Source organism: Drosophila rhopaloa, unplaced genomic scaffold (assembly GCF_018152115.1).
Source record: "Drosophila rhopaloa isolate 14029-0021.01 unplaced genomic scaffold, ASM1815211v1 contig_2, whole genome shotgun sequence".
In the NCBI taxonomy this organism is placed as follows: domain Eukaryota; kingdom Metazoa; phylum Arthropoda; class Insecta; order Diptera; family Drosophilidae; genus Drosophila; species Drosophila rhopaloa.
The window spans coordinates 25,795,670-25,820,412 of NW_025335083.1; the positions used below are offsets into that span (position 1 = coordinate 25,795,670).

At 40.3% G+C, this 24,743-nt stretch overlaps 1 protein-coding gene across 2 annotated transcripts in view; it reads right to left on the reverse strand.

Annotated features, from left to right (window-relative positions):
* LOC108038603 (protein O-mannosyl-transferase TMTC2) overlaps positions 1–14,770 on the reverse strand; it is a 31,072-nt gene extending 16,302 nt beyond the window's left edge. For both annotated transcript variants that reach the window (XM_044459980.1, XM_044459981.1), the window contains exon 1: positions 14,436–14,770. In XM_044459980.1, the coding sequence (XP_044315915.1) occupies positions 14,436–14,509 (74 nt within the window). In that variant the 5' untranslated portion in view covers positions 14,510–14,770. The remainder of the gene's footprint in view (positions 1–14,435) is intronic.
* Positions 14,771–24,743: the final 9,973 nt, after the last annotated feature.

The following is a 24,743-nucleotide window of genomic DNA, read 5'->3' on the forward strand; positions in this document are numbered from 1 at the left end:
CCATTCGCCTTTCGGCGGCATAAAACCCCAACGCGTCGGAGCGTTAAAATTTGTCACGCGCTCGCCCGCACATGGGGCGTATGTGTAATTTTTTTGCACTTCTCCCGAGGCGAAGTTCCACATCGATCGATGTGTGCCAGCTGGTAAATATATATTGCAAACATTTCTATCAATCATTCAAAACGATTGATTCGCAATGCAAACGGAGCGGGCTTCTGACCTAAGCACACTTGAAAAAAATATTTTGTATTTTTAGAAACAACGGCCTTAAAAAGGTGCAACCTTTGAATTAACAACAAATAATATTCCCAGAAAAAAAATTGTTTTTAATACAATGCTAATTTCTTATCGTAAAATAAAAAACAAATATTTTTTTTTGGTTTCCTTGGATAAATTACAATTAAATTAATAACAAGAAAGATTTCAAAGCAAAAGTTTAAAACCTAAAAATGTAAAAGCTAATTTGAATAGTTTCAAATGTGAAACTGTGTAGGTTTTTTTATTTGAGTGTAGAGGATGGAGGATTGAGCACCTGCAGCTGCCTGTTTCCATTGCCAAAATAATGCACATTGCAATATCGTTCTAACTCACACACTCGCAAATTGACAACCGACAGATTTTTTTGCCATTGTGCAAAAATGCTCGTCATGTGCGGGCTAAACCAGGACCAGAGATACAGATGCAGATTCAGATACACAGATACACAGATACAGATATGGAGCACACACCAGCCAACAATCAAATAAACAGGAGCGGCAAGGGGGAGAAACAGATGCCAAATGCTGGTTGCCAGCAGTTTGCTGTTGCAAATTTGTATCTGCTATGAAATGTAAGAATGTAATTGATGTGCCATTTGCGGCAAAGTGGTGATCGAGGAGGCAGCGCTCACCGAAAACCCTTCGAAAGCATTGCAGGTGGTGACCCCAACATTTTGCCAGATATAAAGGCATGCAGCATCGACCGAGCACAGAGGAAAAATATTGGCAGTAAATTGTTAAATAATGCAAATATTTAAGTTATAAGTGTAGAATTTTTGAAACAAAGTAAATTTTTAGCCTGTATATCAAAAAGAAAATATTGTTTTGGCCAAGTTTATATTTATGATATTTCAAGCTCCATTTCACTCTTTAAATTAAAAATCAATAACTAATCAAAGACAACAAAATGTGACAGTGCCAGTTTTAACTTTCTATGAACTTACCATCTTAGGTCAATAAAAGTTTTAAGTAAATGTTTATTTTTTTTGGCTATTAGCAAAAACTCCAAAGATACTATCATGTTCTTTCTCTGCGTGTGATTTCTTTCAGTTACCGTATGCCAAACACAGCATTTTAAGTGAATGAAATGAAAACAAATATTGCAAATTTACACAATACAGAGCGCACATACACCAGTGCACTCGGGATTGCAATTGTTGTGTGCCTCTGTGTGGATGGATTGGCATATCTGTGGTGGTCCTGCGGTTGTGGCCAACTGTCCATTATGCGGCTGCATCACTCGCGGATCCAGGGCTTTGTTTGAGTTGCATTTACTCCTTCCAAAGTTATTTAATCGATAAATTACCAGTCAAAGCGACTGTGAACCAGGAGTATCCAAACGAGTCCTGACATCCTTTTAACTTAGAGAAAACTAAGAGAAGCAATACTTTCAAAATCCTTTTCAAAAGTTCATGTTTAATTTAAAAACGCTAAAGGAATTTTTCTGTTTAATTTCAAACCATCGAATAAATTCCCCCTGTTAATTCCCATCGTCCAACTAATCAGAAACCTTCCTTTTCGCACATCTCTGTCTCTCCATTTTCCTGACCATGTTTGAGCTGGGCAAATACAACTTACTGATTTTATTGCAAATTGATTTTATGTGCACCTGCCACGCCCACATGCCCTGACGCCCACCTATAGCCATCCTCTTACTGACTGACTGCCAGCAGTTTAATTCAAACAAATTTTTCATGTTTACATTGTAGGGTGATAGTGGAAACTTTTTAATCAAAGTTAATTGGAAAGTTTTGCTTTGTCATTGCACACACATTCATACAGGCACACGCAGACAGAGACAGATGGCTCTATAGTCTGGCCAACACACACACATACACACACTCACACTCACGTGCATAAAAAGGCAAACTAAAAACTGAAAAGTAAAATGTAGGTTATCCTTCAGCGCACACAAAATGGTTCTCGATTCTCTGTGGGTTACTTCCCACTCGCTCTATCTATCCGTCTCTATCTCCGTCCCTATACCCATCTCCCTCCCCTCCCCTTCTATACCTATACCTATCTCTATCTCTGGCTGTTGTTGGCCCACCTTTGATGATAAAATGTCATTTTGCTCGTTTACGTGTTCGTCCTGTGTTCGGCCCTCTCTGCTTCTTTCTAGCTGCCAGGGCCAGGGCTGACATTCAACGCTCTTGATTAAATTTTATGCAGTTTAACTATTTCTTTTTCGGCCAGAGACAGGGAGAGATAGAGCAGTCTTCTCTGCACCGCTCTTTTTATTACGTTTGAAGGCTGACGGACGCATTCAACACTTGAACGTACACGGAAAAAAACAATGACATGTTAGTCAATTGGTTTGTTAAGTCATTACAACAATTGGAACCGCAAGCCAACAAAGCAAAACTATAATAGAAACTTCTTCGGGACTCAAACCTGATTTTGTCAAGTGAAGACAGACTTTTAATGGTTAATTTTCTTTCAATAATGAGAGTGAGGGAAGAGAGAAACTATATCTAATTTCACATCTAAAGAAATAAAATATATATCTTGAGTCTGCTTTCGGTTTTTTCTGTGTACACCTGCCGTATCCTTCTGGGTCTTCTCTGTAAGCTTCAGTTTATGCTGCAACCGGAAAATTAATCCTAATGAGTGCTGACACACACACACACGCAAACAGAGCGGGAAAGAGAGGAAAAGCCAGTGGAAAAGCGGTGAGAAAAAAGGAAGAGAAAGAGGTGCAGGCAGTTTGTTTGCGCATGTGAAGCGATTTATGCTTTTTATGCCCTTTCTTTCCCAAGAGGTATATTCATGTACCTTAAAGTATCTGTTTCTAAAGGTTGGAAAAGTCTATTATTGCCTGCTGTCAAATCCAACTAACAACAGAAGCTAATAAAAGCATCAAATATTTTTCGGATTTTTTCGGAATATTTGTAACCATGAAAAATATCTTAATGAAATGCTTGGGTTAAGCTCCACAAAATAAAAAATAATAATAGTCTTAAGTTGGAAAAGAATATTGTCATTTTTATACAAAATCATGCTGTGTTTTATACCAAGACAATATAAACTTTGAGATTATTAAAAGACGCATCTAATAATTTATTGGAATTATAAAATATGGGTACTAAAGATGCTCCTTTCCTTATAGCAATCCTTTTTTAAATGGTTATGACATTGGCAGCCAGATTCATCCTTCTAGCAGGATATTTTTTATATTTGTATTTAAGGAGAAGGGAAGTTCTGCAGTCGTTTTTCCGCTTATCTTTCGACTGTTCTCTCAGTCCCGGATTTCTCTGCCTCTGTTGCTTCGGGCCGAGTTGGTTTTTGTTGGCCCTGTTGTTGCACACGTGCGTCACATGTAAAATGCAATTCCCACACACACACACACACACACACTGGCATTCAGCTGCAGTGCCTTTGTGTGATGATGTGCATGTGTGTGAAGGGGATTCTCATATAAAACAACATTTTGTAAGCATTTTATAGGGCCATAGTGTGGCTGACTCAGAGTGAATGGCTGGCTGGTCAGGTGGGTAGAGGTTTAAGGGGCTGGGAAAAAATACATGAGCATTGGATGGGGATGGGGGGGCTGTAAAAAGAAGGGGAACTCGGTTTGCCCGCTTCCTTTCAAAAGTGTTAAATGCCGCGTTTTGCATTAACTTGCATTGCTCGCGCTTTCCGCTTTTCCCCAACCTTTTGCCCCAAAGTCCCCCGTTTTAAGCCCTTGGGTGGTGTCTTTTATGGTGCTGCCATTGAAACGCGACCGTTTGCCACTGGCTGCAATGAAATCAGTGTCAATGTGGAGGCAGGAAATTCGTTTTGCGATGCGTCAGCTTTAAACTTAGGGCAGGGGAAATTAGCTTAGGGCCAGAATGAGTCTTTCCCGGAAAAGGATCATAAAGATTGGGGCCAATTTATATAAAACAGGGTCCTTAAAATTAAATAAGACTGACCAAATATTTTGGAAAAATAATCTAAGACAGATGTAGTTTTATTTCAATCCTGGTTTAAAAATTGGTTTTTAGAAAATATTTTGTTGGTTTGAACTAAACATTACTTGTATACCTTTCTTAAAATACATAGCTTATCCACAGCCCAACATTTTCTATAGTTATTGTTTTCTCAAGCACAAGATCTTTGAAAGAAATATTTGAATCGCTCTGGCAAACGATTTGGTTCGATTCCAAGACATTTGAGACCATAACTTGCGCCACCCGTGGTTTTTTGCCCCCTCGTACGTCCCATAAATACCGCACGCTGATGTCGTCGAGTCACGTAAAAGTGTATTTAGCCAGGCCATGTGTGGGTGTCCGTGCCTGGCACCTCGGCTTAAATCCACCTGTCCCCCACCGACGGCAACAATGGGCACAAAGTAAACAAATTAAAATGTATGCACAAGCACTGGCATATGCGCTAGGGTGTCGTCAATTAGGCAAAGAAAACAAAAAAAAGCCCACAAAAAAGATGATTGCATAGCTTCAGGGAGTTTTGGGGGTTCGCTGGGGTACGTGGACAAATCATTTTGCCAGCGATTTCAGCGATTTTCGAGAGCGCAAATTGTTCCCCATGTGTGTGTCCTCGATTTCGGGCCCACTTGCTCACTTTGCCAGCCAACCGGGCCATCAACAATTGTGGCAGCCCCCCGACTTTCCCTTCTGGCCAACAGTTCGCATCACATATTTGGTTCATGGCAGATTACGTATACGCCCAGTTTGAAAATCGTTTGCATTGCTTGGGAAAAAGGGCTGGGTACTCCCATACAGCATCCCCTCCGCTGCTGCGATCCAGTTTCAGTTATTTGGGCGGCTTTTGTGTCGACGATGTTTTGGTAACAAAAGAGCAGTACGTTTTAACTTTTTGTGCCCATTACCTGTGCACCGAAGGCTGCTAAAGGGCTAACAAATAATTGATAAACTAAAACTATATCCATTCGTTAACTTATCATTCTTAAAAAAATGTTAATCTATGTTTAGAGTGACAGAATTTAGGGGAGTAAAATCAAAAGCATAATATTTACTTTATAGACAGTTTATCAAAAAATGTGTTAATATCAGATGTAATATTAACGGAATGCTCCACGTTAGACATCAAAAATAAAGATTGTTACAGGAATTATTTGAACCGTAAATACATGTCATTACATTCTAATGTATCTCTATATCTAATTTTCCATCGCTGGATAACATTAAATTCGAGCATACCTTAGGCAATGCAGCATACTTGATTGTTTTTTTCGGGCTTTGTTTCTGCTTCTTTTTGCGCATGTTTGACATCAATATAACTTTATTCCATATACGAACCCCTGAAAAGCCCCACCACCCCGCTCAATTCACTTGTTCCAAATATGCAAGAGTTGCATTTTTCGAAGGTCCCCCGTTCTGTGCCGTTTGCTTTTGTTTGCCTATAGTGCTTTGTTGAAATTGTCATTTGTAGCTATTGCTCTTGTTGTTGCAAGCACATATGGTAATGCGTTCTGTTTGTTTCGTTGCTTGTGGCTGGCAAAACATTTTCATGGTTTATTCGACGCCGCTGCTGCTGTTGACTGCTGGCAAAGATTTGCACTCAGGAGGAAGAGCCACCCACAAGCCTTCCAATTGCTGAAAACCCATTTGATTCATTCCTGTTTCCTCTGCATTTGCAATTTAAACCGCAGCCAAAGTTCGCCTGGAGTTGCGTTTAATTATTTATCGTGTTTGAAGTGTGCAAAAAACAATAATCAACAAATTTACTTTTATCAGTCACGCCCATTACCTTCCCCCTTACTACCCCTTTTTCCCCTCTTACTACCAACTGACTCGTGACATTTGCAAATAAATAGGCAACAGTAACAGCAACAATAACAAACCAAATATAAATAAACCCGTAAAAATGGGAGCAACAGCAATAGCAACAAGAATAACAGCAGCAACTTTTCACATGCGCGCAATTTATGGTCGAAAATGAAATTGCATTGTGTATATGTGTATTTGCGTTTGCAGTTTAATTTAAATATTTTACACTCGCACATCGCACCCTCTCACATTTTTTGCCGGCGTTAAATTTGTGTTTTCCTTTCCCCTTCTTTGTTTTTGAGTCTTTAAAGTGTGCCAGTGGCTTTGCTCCCCACTTCCTTTCTCCAATATTTAAAATATGAAGACCATTAGCTAAATATTGGCTTTGGCACGCTCGCGCACACGCCCCAAAAAAGAAAACAGGCGGGGGAAAAGTCGGCTAAGAACATCCCAGGAAAGCAGTCAATAATATTAACTCGGAATTGGGAGCGGGAAAAGCAGTGGAATCGGAGTCTGCCCCGTGCTGTGCATACTTATTTGGAGCTCAAGGCGCCCAGTGGTGCTGCGAATTCATTCGGGAGGGGCTGTTTCGTGTGGGTGTGAGTGCATAAAATAAAAATAAATGTTAACAATGGCAGAAAGGCGCTCGGACTGGATGTTGGAGTTGCTTTCGTTGGCGGTGTCAGACGGTTTCATGCGGCGCAGCACGGAATGCCGGCAACAAAGCCGCAGTTCCCAAAAAGGACATTGGCGTAGTCATTCTTCCAGAAGGATAGGTCTCCTTAAAAGACTATCAAAGAATATTAAAAGACAAATTCTTTAGGTCTGCAGGTTCTAATATAAAAAATCGTAAATATCTAGGGATGTAATAGTTTTCAAAGTATAATTTTCAAAAAGCTCTAAAGCTAAAAGAAAAAAATTCTAAAAATTTTATAATAATTTGGGAAAATCCCTAAGCGAAATTGTAGCCTACGCCCCTGAAAGAAGAGGCGTTTTCAGGGGGCGGCAATTTGTTGTTGCTCCTGCCTGTACTTATGCTAAGTAAAGCGATGATGTAAAAGACAATAACTGGGAAATTAGGGGAGAGGTAAAGCGGCAGAGACCACAAATTCAGCCTCCGTCCGCCTTTCGGGTTCGGTTTGGCATTTCATAAAGTGCGTAACAATTTGTTTACATATACTTCTGTGTGTGTATCCGTGTTTTATGCTAACAATGGCAGTTAAATTAATAGCATTGCTGTCAGTCAATGTTGAAAGTTATTCTTAGTTGCAAGTATTGTTGTATTTAAAGTCTTAAATTATCTTAAGTCTCTGATAAATATTTTACCCCAATCATATTCTAAATTTAATGTGATATTTTTGGATTATGAAGAAAAGATTGATGAAAACATCAGCCTTTTGATATTGTTAATCCTTTTGAATCAATTGAATAGTCTTAACTTTAAAGTAAATACAAAAAATGGCTTACACTTTTGACCTTTGCTGTACTGTGTATTCATTTGTATTCTTATGTATGCAAATTTATATGTGTATTTTGCGTACACTTTTGCGGTTCATCCGTTTTGATATTGTTGGCATTTATGTTTTAATACTTTGTTGTCTGGCGGGTCGGGGCAATTTGTTCTGCCCTGCCGGAGATAACTCCCCCGGATCTCCCTGAATATTGCGGCTGCTCTTCAGCCCTGACACTTGGTGAAAGCTGCTGTCCCCGCCCACTCCCACGCCTACTTTTGGCTTTGGCTTTTGCCAGAAGACCTGACCACAGACGCAGTCCCTCCACAATGTCATTAGGCAGCTGTGCGAAAGTTTTTGCTCACCTGTGCGACCACATCGAACACTGAGATTGAAGGAGAGTGGAAAGGGGAAAGTGGGCGGAAAAGCGAGTTAGCAGAGGAAGCTCTAACAGAAGTGGAAGCAGGTTTGGTCGCTTAGCCTGCAGGCCTTAAAATTAAATAAACTAACGCACAGCCACACACAACACTGAAAAAAGAGGCTGATAGAATATCAAAAACATAGGATTTTAACCTTCTCTCAGGCTTTAAAACCTCAAACTCTCTTAAATCACAAAAAGCTTTTATTTATATTACTTCTGGAAACAGTAATAAAGACAAACCCTTCTTATAATCACATTATTTTGATAAAATGTTACTAAATACATTAATTATGCATATACCTCGAAATAATACTCGTCTATTTTTTGTAGTTTAATGTCAATTATATATAATTTATGGTATAGTTTTGATATTTTCGAGAATATAACATTGTTTAAGTAGTACCTTGTCATATCATATCTAGTAACATTACATAAAGTGTTCTTCTTGTGTATATATATAAACTAAAAGAGCGGAAGAGAGGCACAGACACAATGACATTCACGGAAATGTAACTAACACACACACAGAAACACCGACTCGGAGAAGGAATCTCTCGCACACACATATATTTAAATGCAAATTGAGCAGAATTAATTTAGTGCTGTCTGTGTTTATCTCTGGTGCGCTTAATATCAAGCCGTCGTCGGGCTCCGTTCTCTTTCTCTACTTTTCTGTTGCTATCTCGCTCTATCCCCATCTCTATCCCCCGCTCTAGTGCCCTCTCCCTCTTCTGGCTGGGGCATATGTTAAACGCTTGCCAGACCCTGGCTTTATTTTATTAAAAAGTGGGCTTCTGCCTGCTCCGCTTTCTTGGAAGCAGCTTGAGGCTGTCTGTCATTGCTCTATTCCTGTCTCCCTTCCCTATTGCCATTCCTGTCTCTACAGTACCTCAAGCTACCCCACCTCCCAAGGCGAAATATGTTGCCTACATTCAGGCATCGCTCATACATTTACTGCGAAAGAACGCAAAACAGACAATTTGACAATTTTGTGGCACACCCAAAGAAATATTCGGGTTTCTAAGATAGAATTATTTGGCGATGCCACTGAAATTTAAGCATCTTGTAAATCCTATATAAATGAGTATGAAAGTATGCCACATTCCTATGTATTTTTTATAGCGTTTTTGACTTCAAAGGATGTTATACATTGCATTAACTAGTTGTAAACTATCGCCTTAACATATTCCTAACCTTAAGATTTCTCTATGTATTTGCTTCCTTTTTAGCAGTGTACATTCATATGTAAAAATGCTTCTTGTCAGACTCAATTCCAGAACCCCCGCCCCCTGCGGTTAGTCGGACGCCTTTGTTCGAGGCTTCCGTTGGCCTCCGTTCGCATTAGACACGCATCATTTGCGCGTTTGTAATCAGGCGAAAGTGTTTCGACTTTCGACTCACCACCCCGCCCCCTTTCACCAATCCCTCCTTTTGTCTCAATTGTTCGCAAGCACACGCAAACACAACAATGCGTACGTTTCTAGTTTAAAGTAAAAGTTTTTCAATTTCAAGTTTTATGGGCGACAAGTTCGCAGCGTCCTCGAGATGGCGAGCCTTGGGTGTTGACACCCGCCTAAAAATATGAGGAGGAGATTGAGGATGGGAATTTGCCTTATTTCGTTTTATTTCCCTGGCCGTACGTGATCACAATTTCTGATGCAGCAGAAGGACTTTAAGACAGACCTCCCAAAATACCACGAAAAAAAGCCACGTGTAAAAGGGGAGCAACAAGTTGGTCTGGCCAACATTTTTGGGTTCCGCTCAGCTGGACAGGATTCGGACCCTGATTTTAGTTGGCCATCGTTTAATTTTACGCTTCAGACGCTGGCCAAAATCGCAGCAGACAATTAAATTCCATTTGAGAGCTTCAGCTGCAACAAATTCGCGCTTCATTCGTGGCCATTTTCTCTGTTTCCGGCACCTTCTACAGTTATTGCTGAATTTTAGTTGCTGCTGTTTCTGCTTTTCTTCTTGGTGTCCTTGCTGTGTGGCAACTGCTATGGAAATTTCAACAAAGTTTAAAGGTGCTACAAATTTGCACCTTTTTCTTGCCTTTTTTTGTTTTCCCATTCTACTCTTTGTTTTTTAACTACATTTATAGAAGCGTTTTAGTTTCTTTGTATAAAACTGCAACAGTATTTGTGTGTATTTAGAAATTATAATTCCTTATGGATAAGACCGCTTAAAAATGTAAGCTCAGAAAAGAGATTTTTTATCTTTCACAAATTTTATAATCTCTTTAATAAAATGGTTTTTTAAAATAACAGTATTGGGTCAAACTTCAATAGTTTTTAATAAAAGTTTTTTTTTAAAATTTTTTTTCACTTTTTGGCAAGCTAAGGTAGCAAAACCATGATACAAAAACTGCACAGCAAATATGCAAGTTCTGATTTCATGTGATGAATAAGTAGGAGAAAGGAACTATGCAATAGTGCTATGCATTGTTCTGCTGCTTCCTCAAAATCAGGCACAGTGCTCGGCATAAGTTCGCTCCTTCGGTTCTCGAACTTTTACCGGCTTTTGCAGGAAGGAGAAATGCCAAAGTGGGGGATTTTATGAAAATAGCTGAAATAATTTTCCATTAAATTCTTGCGCATGAAATTATCGCATTAAAACGAAACAAAAGCCGCTTTTTTCGCACTCGAGTGGAACACCCCCCTACCCCCTTTCCAACCCCCCACTCCCCTCGTTACACTACGTCCATTGTTTGCTTAAATTTTGTACAGTTCCTCGGCGTCCTCTCTTCAGAACTCTTCTGCTATTTGCCTGGTGTTTTACTGTTTGCATTCATCTTCATTATTTGTTTGCTCTGCCCCAAGTGGGCGTGGCAGTCTCAGTTCTCCGAGAGAAAGGCGGCGGAGAAGAAGAAAGTTGCCTCTACCGTTGAGCACTTGGCAGCGAAAGTTTTTGACACAGTTGATTTGCATTTGAAATCCTTGCCTCGCTCTCTGCGAAAAACCCCCAACAATCCCAATTCAACTCCGCCGAGGACCGCTCCCCACAATGATTTATGGATTTTCATCATATTCTGTTGATTCAGGGAATATTTATGATTTGCCAGTACTCCATTTTCTCCTCTTCGTCGTCGGGCGTCCTTGGGAAATGTGCCCTGCTCTCGCATGGTATTCATATTTTTTGGTAGCGTTTTTGTTATAAATTTTTTGAAAAAAAAAATTTGTACTTGCTACGGCAATAGAACAACAAGGACAACAAATAAAACAAAAACAGAAACCAAAACAGAAACAAAAGGACAACGGAAAAATGCTGAATATGCGCAAATTGAATTTGATTTTTAAGCACTGATTGCTTTTATTGTTCTGCTCGCCGGGTCCGGTGCGGAGAATCCGGGCTGGACTACGGCGGAATTTAAATAAAATATTCTAAAAAAAGATAACCGAAGTGAGTAGAAGAGGCGAAATGGAAGCTAGGATGACCAGTAGCGAAATCAGACTAGAGCCTTAAACTATTTAAGTAAGTCAGCCTGGGAAACTTATGATAGGAGGTTAGCAACCAGGAAAAACTGCCTTCACTGGTTTCCAATATTTTGTGAACAAATCGTTAACTTGTTAAACAATATAATACATTTCAAAACTATCTACTTAGCTAACCCTTCCTGGTGTTTCGAGGGTATCAAAAAACTGCGAAGGGAGTACAATAAAGGGCCTCGTGACAGGACATCAATATTAATTTATTGATATTAAGCTTTTGTGTTGTGCGAATTTGCATTTTTTGCAGCGGAAACTGGGAATAGTTTTTTGTCCCGCTCAACGATATGAAATTGAAATAACTGAACTGCGGGAACAATTAGCTGAACATTTCGGGCTTAAATTGATTTTCGCATGCCCCAGAAAAGTTGCCCAGACAAAATTGCATTTTCATCGCCGGCCGCAAAAAACACATTAGCACCGGAATGTGCGCAAATAAATACTTAATAACCCCGCCCCCCAAAAACGCAAAACCCCCATGCACAAATGCAAGTCAGGGCGGCAGACACATTAGCATGAGAATAAAACGAAATTACAGTCTTTAAAATAAATGTATGCGGAATTTCGCAAGCCGAATGCCAGAAAGTATTCAACTAAATGCGAAATAAATTTGCCAGAAGACAAAAGCCGCGGGTGGGTGGGCATGTCAATTCCCAGGGCGTTTGGAATGTGCCGCCGCGCCACCAGGAGACGCAGAAAATCAATTTCGGCTACAAGTTTTCAATAAAGTGAAAATAATGTCGCCAGCCAAGGCGCTTCGCCATTATCCTGGGGAGATAAGATGGGGGCGGGAGGGGGAGATGGTGAGGGGGGGTGGCCCGATATCGGAGATATGGCGCAGCAGAACGCCTGGCGAAAATCAACGCCGAGTGTCAAACAATGAGGGTCGTTAGAGGCAGCAAATCGAAGCCAGCGAAGGAGACTCCGAAGTCAAGTGCACAAAGCGTCAAATGAAAAGGAAACTAGGAGGACGGGGATCCCCAACTGGGGACCCGGGATAAGTCTAGTGATGCGTAAAGCAACGCACTGTCAAAAAATACATCCGAAGGAGCCCGAGAAAAGTATCAGCAAATCCGACTCCGTCTCCGATGGCTGCTGGTGTTTATTTATGTGCGCTGTGCCTTGTGATAAATCACTGACATTGATGCCCGCAGACAGAAGGGGTAGGGGAAGGGGGGGAGGAAAAGGTTTCCCCACCCTTAACCCATTTGGGCCCACACCTAGATTCTGCCAGTTAGGGCTTATCCAATTTGAGGCATACATATATTGTACCTTGCCCCCTTTAAAGTGTTTATTATTTCAGAAACTTAAGTAAGCAACAAGCTACTGGTTTGATTTGCATACAGTTTACTCTGTAAAACGTTTTACTTAATTTAGATTACAAAATTAAAAGTATTAAATCGAAAAACCTAATGCTGGGAATGCTCAATTAGTACTCTAAATATGTACAATGTTTGTTTTATTAAATATATATATATTTATATTTTCCATAAAAACGAAAAACTTTCCTGGACACGACAAATTGATTTCTGATTTACTGAAAATATTTCAAATTACTAGAAAATATATCTAAACATATAAAAATATTATGTATTAAATAAAGTTAGGAAATTATTTTGGAAACTTTTAAGCAAACCCAAAAACCATTTGGAACTCGATTTTCCCTTTTCTTTTTTAACGAAACGTATGCTGTATTAGGTAGACAAATCAGCATTGTCAAAATGGGTTAACCAACCCCTAATTTCTGGTCATCAGCCTCCCAAACCGAACTTTAAAGGACTAGAAACGGGCAGGCCTAACAAGTGAAAGAGGGTTTCAGCGCTCACCCCAGAAAACCTGCCTTTAAAGAGTGTATAATATGTTTATCAGAAGTCAAACAGGCGCTGGCAGGCAGGAGGACTCGGAGTGTCCTTGTGGTCCTCGATGGCGCCGCCCCGCAGGAAGTAAAGCGGCGCTCAATCACGGCGCACGCCGGAAATCGGAAGTTAGCAGGCTCACGATATCGGAGCACAACAGCGGCTCACAAAAAAAGCAAAACACTCAAGTGAAGGCAACCGAAACCGAAACCCCGAAACTAAGACACAAACTCTGCCGCAAAAGTTGCAAACTGTTTGGCAGCGCCAGATAAAATGTTGTTGATTGCGACGCAGTTGAGCGTTAATAATTATTATTTTTGCGCTATAGCAACCCCTCCTTTTTGAAACGTCCTGCAAGTGGAACGTGATTTTTGATGGCTAACAATTTGTGGCAGATTTATTTGTGCATTAACCTCGAATTTGCACTGCGTCCAGTTCGATTTCTCTGGATTTCTCTGGATTTCTCGTAGCACGTTGCCGCAGTGATTATCGATAGGTTTGTGTGTGTGTGTGTGTGTGGGTGTCAATAAATTCAGGGATCCTAGGAACAGGAGCAGCTGTTTGTCCCGAAGTTTGTGCTGTGTGTGCCGGCCAACTTATTGATGCTGGTCATGTACTTTTGGCTTAGGAAGAACCGAGGGAAGGAGCCCACAGCTGTGGCAGCATTGATTTTTCGGGTCGGTCGCACTTTTATGGCTTTTCATTTATGAAATTTTTGACAGCCACTTTCCCTGGCAGTCGCATGTGCCCCGGAAAACATTCATAATTATAACATTCTGCCGAGAGGGCTTTCCATTAAAGCGTTCTCCGGAGCACTCGGCGCAAATCGATGGCAATAAAAGTGCCCCAAACCAGAGCTTTCCTACTTATTTTCGGGAATCCCAAATAGACCTTTCAGCGGAGTCGTTTTTAATTCCATTTTCAAAATGGAAACCCTCGTCAGGTTTAAGCAAACGCTGCAGGATAAGAGTCCTGTTTTTCAGGGGGTTTTCTCTTCTAAAAATTATAAATAGCTACGCCGCAAAAATAACTTTGCCAATAGAGACTCTTATTATGCCGAGTTTCTTTTGTTGTGTGTGTGCCAATTTATTGAAAAACTTGCGCTAAATTTACCAAGAGCAGAGAACGGAACCGAACAAAGTTTATAACAAGTTTGAAATTAATTTGATTTCTCACAGACCAAACCAAACCGAACCGAAGAGCAAATAACAAGATAGGGGCAGTGCAACTCACTTTGATTTATGCAGCCGGAGCCGCAACATCCCCAGCCAGGAATCGCCCCCCAGCCAGGGTTCCATTGACGGCATCTCTCCAGGATCCGGTGCGAAGGACCAAGTCGAGGACTTATCAGGGTTTCCTTATGAATTGCCGGACTTGTGAGCTCACTTAGTTTGAATATTGTATGTTTGCCAGCTCGTTGTTTAATGCATGCTGCAGATTTCGTCGCATTTTATGTGATTTTATTTCGGACACAAAGCACATGTGTGCGTGTGTGTTGTGTGGCCTTTTGTTTGCTCTGGCCAATATATTTCAAGTTTTATTTGCCTTCTCCTTGGACCAGAACTGCCGGCTGCAAGTGGAAAAAATCAATAACCAAGTTAGCCAAAGGATATCTTTAATTGTGGTGCATAAATATGTATAATAAATAGGCGCGTGTCGGAAAAGTCGTACAATTTATACCGATGACAGCCAGCGATTTTAGGCCAATTACAAAACGCACAGGCAGGATGTGGAGGTCCTGGTGTCATGACAAATAATTCCCATTTTGTTTTTCCCTAATTAATTTCTGTTGTTGTTGCTGCTGCAGCGCGGCAACTAAAACGTGATTATTTGATCTACATTCGTCGATAATTACGGATTATTGAAAGTTTTGTTTGAATTAATATTGAAATAATTTCCTGAGCCGGGTCGCGTTGGCCAGAGGGTGGCATAAATAATTACCGAAAAAACGGGAAATACAAAATAATCAACATAAAAATAAATGGCCTCATTGGTTTCCATTTGTTCGGTGGACTCTGTCTGCGGTTTATCGTTCCATCTGTCCAACATAACCGAGTATTGAGCATTAGATTGGATTGAAGCCCACCTACGTTCGCATTTTCAGTGTGATTGCTGGGCTAGAAATTAGGTTAATTAGTGGTCAGTTGTTGTGTAACTGCCGTGTCCTTTGATTGCTGTCGTTTTGTTATTATTTTTCCCCTGTTTGCGGTGGGGCGGGTAAATAGATAAGGTGGTTTTTGTAATGGCCCGGGCCATGTATTATGTATCTGGAAGCGTCTGATTCGGGATTCCCCATTGTCCCATCTCTCGAAACTCCTTCCTCTTTGCAATGCACCATTGCGGCATATCTTGCCCGTCTGAATTACCCCTTGTTTGTGTGTCTGGCAGTAATGAACTTTTATGCATTGTCATTAACTTTTATTGTATATATCTGCCATTCATCCTGACGCACACAGACAGACATATATATATAGAGCACAAATACACCTCACAACACCTCCTGTGTTTTGTTATTGGGTTTCATTGTTTTTGCTGGCATTATAATAAATTTAAATCATTTGTTGCATTTATTTTAATTATGCGCAATTTAAAATGCATTATGGCTGCAACTTTAAGGGGCTTTAAAGTGGCATGGCGCTTAGGGCAGGCGTAATTTAATTTCGTTGACAGAAATTCAATTATTTGCGTTTTCCCGAGCCACCAGAACTCCAGGACTAACATACAAAAATGTTTTGTCAAAATGCCTCACGCATGCAAAAGCCGGGCCCATGCTGCGTATACGTGCTTTCATTAAATTTTTATTTATTCGCCCAGCTCATATTTCCATTTCCCCGGGCAAATGTGTCTGGCCGACGTCGACAAATTCTTCTGGTGTAATTTCATTACTTCAATGTTTTACTTTGCTGAATTATAAATGAGCCCTTCAGTTTGTGTGACGCGGCGCCTCCCGTTTTATAGCTAGTCATGTGTACCCGTAGCCCAGATGTTCGGCTGTAAAATTCGTGGGGGTGTCCTCCAGCTGATTTCCCATGACTTTGAGGGGGCGTTGGTGTCAAAGTTCGCCGGCAACCACCCATTCAAGTTCCACTTTCGAGGGGACAAACGGTTTCAATGAGCCGCGCTGACCCACCTCCCCACCATTCCATTAATATTTGATAATGTGTGGCTGTCAGTTAGCCGTCCAATTGAGTGATTTTCATGGCTCCCTGCCCTGCCCACCTGGGCTGCTATTCTATTATCGTTTTCGGTTCGTTTTCCTCTTGTAATTTTTCACGTTTCACGGGGACCAGCTGCACTTTTTCCCACAATGCAACTGGCCACCCCAACTGAAGTGCCAGCCATTGACACACGATTCCCGGAGTAGCCAACCTCCTCCACTCTGTTGGCCCTCTGACGATCCGTCTGGCCCTGTGACAGTTTGACATCTGTTATTGTTTGGTTGCTGGTTGACATTTTGACAAAATGCTGAGGAGGCAGCCCCATTGAAATTGAATATTATTAGCTCATTTCACTATAATTGCTTTGCGGGACTCTGGTCTGGGAAGTACACGGCTCCGAATTACACATATCACACATACGCCGTGTGCCACAATCCAACGAGCGATCTATTTGCGATGGCGGTGCCACCTCTAGACTCGCTATCTGCCCCCATCGAAGTCATTAGATCCACTTAAGTGTGGCAACGCATATGGTAAAAATTGTGGACATAATGAGTATAGTAGCCTTCAAATGAGTAATAAAAGTTCAATAAACCAACATTTTCTAATTAGGTTCAGACTTTCTTTTTACTAAACAGTTTATAACTTATACTATTTGAAAATTACTTTCATAATTTTGGTCCTAGCATTTTCAGGAATTCAAACAATTTCCTTTTCCTTTTTCAATAATAAAAAATGTCTTACTTTTTGAAAACAGCTTGAATATTGAACTGAGTTCATTATCTGATCTCTGAAATTTGTATAACTAGTTCACCGAAGTTTTTTTCCCTGTGTAATATTGTCACCTTAGCCCCCTTACTGTAACTTAATTTTAGGACTGCAGGCTGCAGGCTGCAGGCTTAGCTGCGCTTCTATTTATACGTAACATGCCGGGAATCGAGGGCGGGCTAACGACGCGTATACGCAATCTGAGGAAAGCTGCCAGCAGCTGCACACTGATTAGACAAAGTTGGCCCAGCAAATTAAGGGGCAGCCGCACACAGACAATCACAGAGTGCAAACTGCAGACTGCAGCTGCTGGCCAAGAAGACTGCCACAATGGCCAGGAGTCGTCGGCAAAGTTTGAGGCAGCAAACAATGAAGGGAAGGGGCAACTCGGCATCAAGGACTTCAATTTTGCGGCGGCTGGGCAAACTTTGCGACAAACAGCAACAAATGCTGGTAACCGCTGGCGCTTAACACTTTCCACCCGCTTTCCCGAAGCAGTTTTAATATATTTTTAATAACTCATGGTGGGATAGGTTGTCGGGACCAGCGTCCAATTTAATTAGAAAGTTTAACTTTCGCCGCGTCAATACGCCAGATGGATTTTCTACTTGAATTTTCCATTTCTAAGTCTTTAACAAGCGATGTTTTCAGCATTGCTCATCTGACAAGTTTTGTTAAATAATTATTTTACAATTTTTGTCTCTATGAAATAAATATTTGACAATTTACTATCAGTATTTTTGCTTTAAAGTCGTTTAAACAAAAGTTATAATTAATTTTATCGCAGAGCTTTATTTCTCAGTTTTGTTATTCTGGAGAATTTAGTGCTAATATCAAAAAATAGTTCGTTTTTCAAGCTTAAGAAGTGCCCATTTCTGTCGAATAAAAATATTTTGATTTGGATCTAGATCTCAGTGAGGTTCTGTGTTTGCTTTCTCGTTCGATTGCATTTCTGTGTTGTGGGCTGGAATTTACCCATTTTTGTTTGTTCGCTCCCAACAAAAAAGTTGGCCAAAATAACATTTATCAATGTCGTCTGCGCTCCCCCATTTCCCCTTTAATATCCTCGAGCAGTTGCAGGATTTGTCTCTGGCAACGAATTGAAGTGCATCAAATAAGTTGTGTGCATGCGAGTTGGAAATTTGTTTGCCCAATGTATGCTAAAAGTGTCTGTGGGAAAAATTGGGAAAACTCTCTTTCTCTCGTACACACACACATGCTGTCTAAGTATTTTATCAATAATTCAAAGTTGCTTCGAAAAACTTTCCGGGGGAATTTTCAGCCGCATTTAGACGGAGATTTCCAAGGAGTGCATCCCAGGAAATCCGGAAAATTAGCTGCACTCGAAGACCCGATTTTCCCGCATCCGTTCACCCCCCCGCCCCTCTTGTCACTTGATTAGCGCTCGGCTTGGAAACTTTCACCAACATTTTACAAGGCTTGTTGTGCAGTTTCAGTGCGCCTGTGTTTCAGTGTCTGTGTCGCGGCAATTTGTTCGCTGTCACTTTGCACGCGGCTGCGACATAAATTTCGCTTTTGCCGACCCAATTTTCGGAGGCGGCATCGGCTGCTGCATAACCGAGAGAAGCGTTGTCAAAACTTTGCAGTTGGCTTTTATTTACATGGCGGGGTTTGGGGTAACTAACCGAAAAAAAAGAAATGAAAACAAAAATAGACCATAAATAAAAACCACAAGCAGCACCAGAAGCAGCAGCAAAAGCAGCAGCAGCGGCGGCAACACACAGAAAATAATGGAAAAAGTTAGTTTTGCATAACGCGCACATCCCGAGCACACTTGAAAGTCGGGCGATGCGGGTGCCTGATGGTCAGGGAAGGGTTAAAGTGGGCGGAGGGGCGTGTGTGAGCTGCAAGTTGGGCAAGAACAACAGCTGCTGTGGCCTCTGCCCCTCTCGTCCCTCAGAACACAAGCCTACACTGAGAATAAAACAAGTAAATAATAAAAAGAATAAACTAATGTCAGTCCCTTAACTCAACTAATCAATAGTATACTTTTAAGTCTTTAAGTTGAACAATTTTTTATAATTTAATATAGAAACAGCTATGTACTCTAATACCATCCATCACATCAAATTTCAAATTTCCATCACATCAATTTTCTCAATTTATTGGCAAAACAAACAAAAGTTACAATTAAGCTAAGTTCAAATAAATGACTTATTAAATGTTTAAAATGTATATAAAAGTCTCTTAACTAAATTCCATATTTTAAAGAAGTTCATTAGCAATGCTTTTTAATATTTGTTCCTGTTAGCTCTTTTTTCTAAGATAAAAATAATTCCTGGTTTCAAACTAAAAATTTACTTATTGACTTTAGATATAGTAGTAGTTTAAAAATTACAAGCAAAATTCAATTAAGCTAAGTTCGACTGAATTGTTATTGAAAAGAGATTATATAGTAAGTTTAAAATTTATATAAAAGTCTCTGAACTTAAGTCAATGTTTTCAAGAAGTTCATTAGCAATGTTTTTTAATATTTGTCCATGTAAGATTTTTTTCATAATTCCTGGTTTCAAACTAAAAATTTACTTATTGACTTTAGTTGTAGTAGTAGTTTTTCTTCAGTGAGCAAGTAAAAAAGACTACCTAAGGATGAGGGTGAGAGTATAACCACATACACACAGTTGTACTTTTGAAACTGCCAAGGTTAGAGGGAAACGGGAGGAAAATAGAGGAAAATAGAGGAGCTAAAGCAGGAGTTTGCATATTTACTGCAGCTGCAGACAAAGTTGCACTTTTACTACCAGCCAAGCAACTTCGAATGAGCTGACGATGCTCACCGAACTTCCTACTACCCCTTAACACCATAAACTGGTCCAAAATCGAAAGTTCCATTGAACTTGCCGCTTCCGTATTTACCAATCTCAGCCGTATTTTCGTGCGCAAATCGAAGCCCGAGTAGCAATCGATGCCGAAACCCCATTAAATGTTGCACTTAAATACGAAATTATTCTGCTAATTGAGGCACATTAGCTGCTTGAGCTGATATTGGGAAACTCGAGTACATTCAATGAAAGCATTTCCAATTTTTCGCAACGGAAAGCACAGAACTCGAAATTAGGATTATTTTGAACCAAAAGCAAAGAGCTTGAAAATGGATAAGGGTTTAGGAATTTAACAAAATTACTTTTTACGGATTTTGATCCCAACCTTTTTGTGCGAGCAGCGACTTTTTAATAAGTTTTTATTTCTAAAGATTTCGTCTTTAATTTAATTTATTTACAATTATAATCTCCTATTTAAGGCAGATTAAGGAAAATATAATTTTATATGTGGTTTTCCTTTAATGAAATCTTTAAATTTATATACCAATATAATAATTGATGGGCTAATAGCCAAAAATAAATGCAAACACGGATTTACTTTTACTAATGCCTGCAGAAATTTACTTAAATCTTTTTTAATCTCTTATTTGCAGGCGGCATTTGCAACTTGCTTAATTACTTCCAAAGCGAATTACACAAAAATAATTTATTTATGGGACTTCCCTGACAAAAAAGTTTTGTGGGAATTTCTAAGCAAAAACTTTGCACTTCACAGAGAATGAGGGCGAGCTAATTGAATTCCACATTTCACACAATAATTCTAATTCACTTCACTTTATTCATTACCAGCAAACTAATTTGCATGTCGCCAGTGTCCGCACTCACATAAACGCCAAAATCAGTGGATGTTGGGGAGTTTGGAAACTTTCTTGGGTTGCAGGATTATTGAATAAGCTAGCTTTTTGCAAAAAATACAGTTTCAGCACATTATCGGCACTTGTAGGGACATTAAAAGTTCTGAAATGCGAAGTTTGTGATGAAAACATTTAAATTTTCATTACTACTCTACATTTTTAATATATATTGTAACTTATATAAAATTGTAACATTCCAAAAAAAAAAAAATCCTATAAATTTCTCTGGGTTTATAAAAATCCTCTATGCTTTTTTGACTTTCTGCATTTTAATCAGAGTTAAATTACTCAATTGTGTCCCACTTTAGCCACAAGATTTAACTACATTTTTCTGTCTTTGTAGTATTTTGTATTGAATAAAAATGTAATCTACTTGAAACTAAATCAAAAATAAGAACATTTTATGTATCCTTTTGTATAGCAAAAGCATTGGAGCAATTTGCCTTCCTTAATCTCGTCTAAATAGCAGGATTTCTTCTAATTCTTGTTGGTGCCGAATTAAAAATTTAATAAATACCTCGACTGGGGGCAAGTGCCAAGGCCTTAGTAAAAAGTTATGTCTACATTCCGCTGCCTTTGTGGCTGACTTCGAGGGCAGGAAGCGCGGGTACACGAATTGCCACTTAAAAATTCAAAAGTTTTGCGGCTGGCGCATATGGCAGCCAGTTCGCTTTGGCTCAATTCCTGGCATAAGCAGGCGAAACGGAAGTGGCAGAGGATCTCGCCTAGCACGCCTGGCAAAACAATAACAAAATCCCGCCCAATCCGCGCTTTTTTGTTGGCCTTAACCCGGTTCGGGTTCGGGGATTCACCAGCAGGCAGCCAGCAAATCTAATTTCAATTGTTGAAGCATTTGCATGGGAAATTCCCTAAATTGGCACGCACTTGAAGCGGGATGGAAATGTTTTTGCGGTGAAGCGATTTATGGGTGCTATGCAAACATGTTAAATGAATAATATTAACTGCCCAGGCAAAAGATCGCTTAAAGAACCAATGACCATATCACAATTCGCAGAGTTTACAGCATAAATCATTAAAGATCTTGCAAAAATTTCGAAGCATATAAGCTCGAAAGATGAAAAGCTGGCAGGATATAATGCAGCTGAGGCTGACTAAGGAAAAACATGGAAAGTCAGGGGAAAGTTGCAAACAAGTGGGAGCCGCAAATTGACTCGGAACTGGGAGACAGTGCACGAAATGCACTCAATGCCGCAGAAAGTCAAAAGCTGCGACCGCAGAAATTGTCTGCTCCCCCGCGCCTCCTCTTTTTCCCTCATCATCTTGGTATTTTCTTGGTTTTCCTCTGGGTCTTACTGAGTTCTACGGGTTTTCCACTTGCCTGCTGTGTGTCACTTGAGTTGCTGTTTTCTGCAGCAGTACGGCTACGGAAATGTATCCCGATTTCGCCCGGAGAGCAGCGACAATGCCACGCACACAGAGGCACACTCACCCACACACTGGCACATACACACACACGCGGCGACACGAAAACAAAAACGGAAACGAGCGCAGGAAAATTCCGTAGCTTTAAGAGCCCTACTTTAAAACTGAATCCGGCCGGACTCGAACCATTTCCCCTTTCTTTTGGCTATATACTATCGTATTCTACTCGAATCAAATCGGAACCGGACTCAGAATCAGAATCGAAATGATTGGAGCCACATCGCGGCCGAGGCAGCATTGGCCATTCTTTTTGGCCAGGTTTAGTTTCCGGTTCTTGGTAGCTGACCGCACGACTCGGAGGCAAAACGAAGACTGAAATCAGCCAGTTGGCGCACTCGTTGTTATATACGCGAAGTCCTGCCGACCGCCGAGTGGTGAGTTTCCGCAGGACGCAGCAGGACTTCGGCCTCCGTGCGATTGAGTTGTTGCCAGTCACAGTTAATGGTTACTTCTGGAGTGCCTGCCACGACGAATGCAACAGTTTTCTGTTAGCCAGCCGGAGTTTAATTGCTCGGCCAAAATTAGGGAATATCAAAACCATAAATTGGCTTAATATGCTTTTGAAATTGTCGCCATTTTGGCTTTAAAGTTAAATTTGAAAACTAGAAAAATTATTTTTTTTCTAACTCCAAGATAAGTTTCAATAAATTGGTTTCTAAAAACTAGAAAATATTTTTTACAATACAGATTCTCCTTTCCAAAAATGCTCCTTCCATAAAATTAATGTAACTCTATAAAAAATGTGTGTTTTCTTTATTATTATAAATGCTACAATGAAAAGAATAATCAAATCAAAAGGCCGTTTAAATTTTCAATACAGCAACGTATTTTCGCATCTTGACGCTGTAGTACTCCCTTCGCGATTGCAAGACAAGTCTGCCGGTGTACAAAGAAATTAATAAACAATACAATTTATATTTAACAAATTAATGTGTATTAATTCAACCGCTTTCCGGTCAATTTTTTGATCCAGGAAACTAACGACGTTAATATAATGTTAACGTTAGGTAACAGTAAGGAGAGTCTTTGCCATACAACAGTGCTATAAATATTTATCCGCTTTTTCGTCACCTTCACCCCCAGCAAAACACCAGCGTACTGTTACAGACCTCTACTGCTACTGTTAAATAAGCCGTTAACAGCATGTTATAAAAAGTACTTTGTGTGCTGTTTACATTAAGGGGCTAACAGTAACAGTATAACACTTTGGATGTCGAAACGGTTAAAAGAGTCAAAGGTAATAGGCTGCTTATTAACATCTGTTAAGACTGCAGCGTAAACCACAACAACTGTTAGCTCCACTATATCCATGAATCCATATTAACATACTTTAAGACTGCTGGGTAACAGTGAGGGCATGAATTCGGTCGTAAGGCTTGGTAGCGTTTCCTGCGCTTTTCTGAGGGGGTCCCAGGGTCGTGGCGGATGTGGGGGAGCGGGGCGCAACTTTTGGGCGGTCTCACGCTGGGGGCCGAGTTCAGAAAACTAAGTAATGGGGGAAAAACCGGTAAAGTTCAGTTTTTCAGTCCCTAGCATTGTATTTTGCACAAAGGTAACACGCGAGAAGTGAAAACTGGTGTATTCGATCACTTTCCACGAAAACCTGATCGTGGCGATCTGCCCCCCACCCCCGGCTCCCGTCGACAGCACTTTTTTCTCGCGGAAAATGCGGCGGAACGAAGAATTTCGCGAATCACAGATTTCAGGTCCAGGAGGTCATACAGTTCTGGCGCCGTTTTTAAAGTTTTTCCTTGTTTTTAAAAGAATTAGTGAAGTAAAAATAAGTATATAGAGGGCAAGATTCAATCACAACTCAAATTATTTTCTGTTAATATTTATAATTTTATAATGTCTTTTCGACTAGAACTTTTTGAATGAAAATATTCAGTTCTCAAATAAATTAAAAAAACAAGTCATTTATAAAGTTATACAAAATTTAAATTATTTAAAGCTAAATAATTGCATATCCTTCTGCAATTTTAAGAACCAGAAATCGCGCTTTTGCTACTTTGCCATTTCCCAGCAGCTGCGACAGGTGATTTAAAAGCACAATCAAATATAGCCGAGTATTTCGAAAACTATTTTAAACCGCATAAATATTGTATCGGAGACATACTACCAAGTCGAAGGAAAAACAACTGCAGGGCGGAGGAAAAATGCTGAGAGAAGCGCATAAATAACACTAGGGGGTCATGGGTGGAGTGGCAAATGGGGCTTTCAGGAGGGGGCACTGGGCACGTATAAAATACACGGGTCACCAACGACGACGAGAAATAAATTGTATTTAGTTGTACAATTTATGGTCCCTATGCAGGGGGCGGAAAAGTGGGCGGGGGAGTGGAGGTGGTGGTCACATAGTTACACACATGCATAATTCAATGCAAGATGCGAAAGGGGCGTGGGAAAAAGGGGGCTGGGTCTATCGATGGCTGCATCGCCCGGGGCGACGTTGATTTTGCTACAGCGTACTTTGGC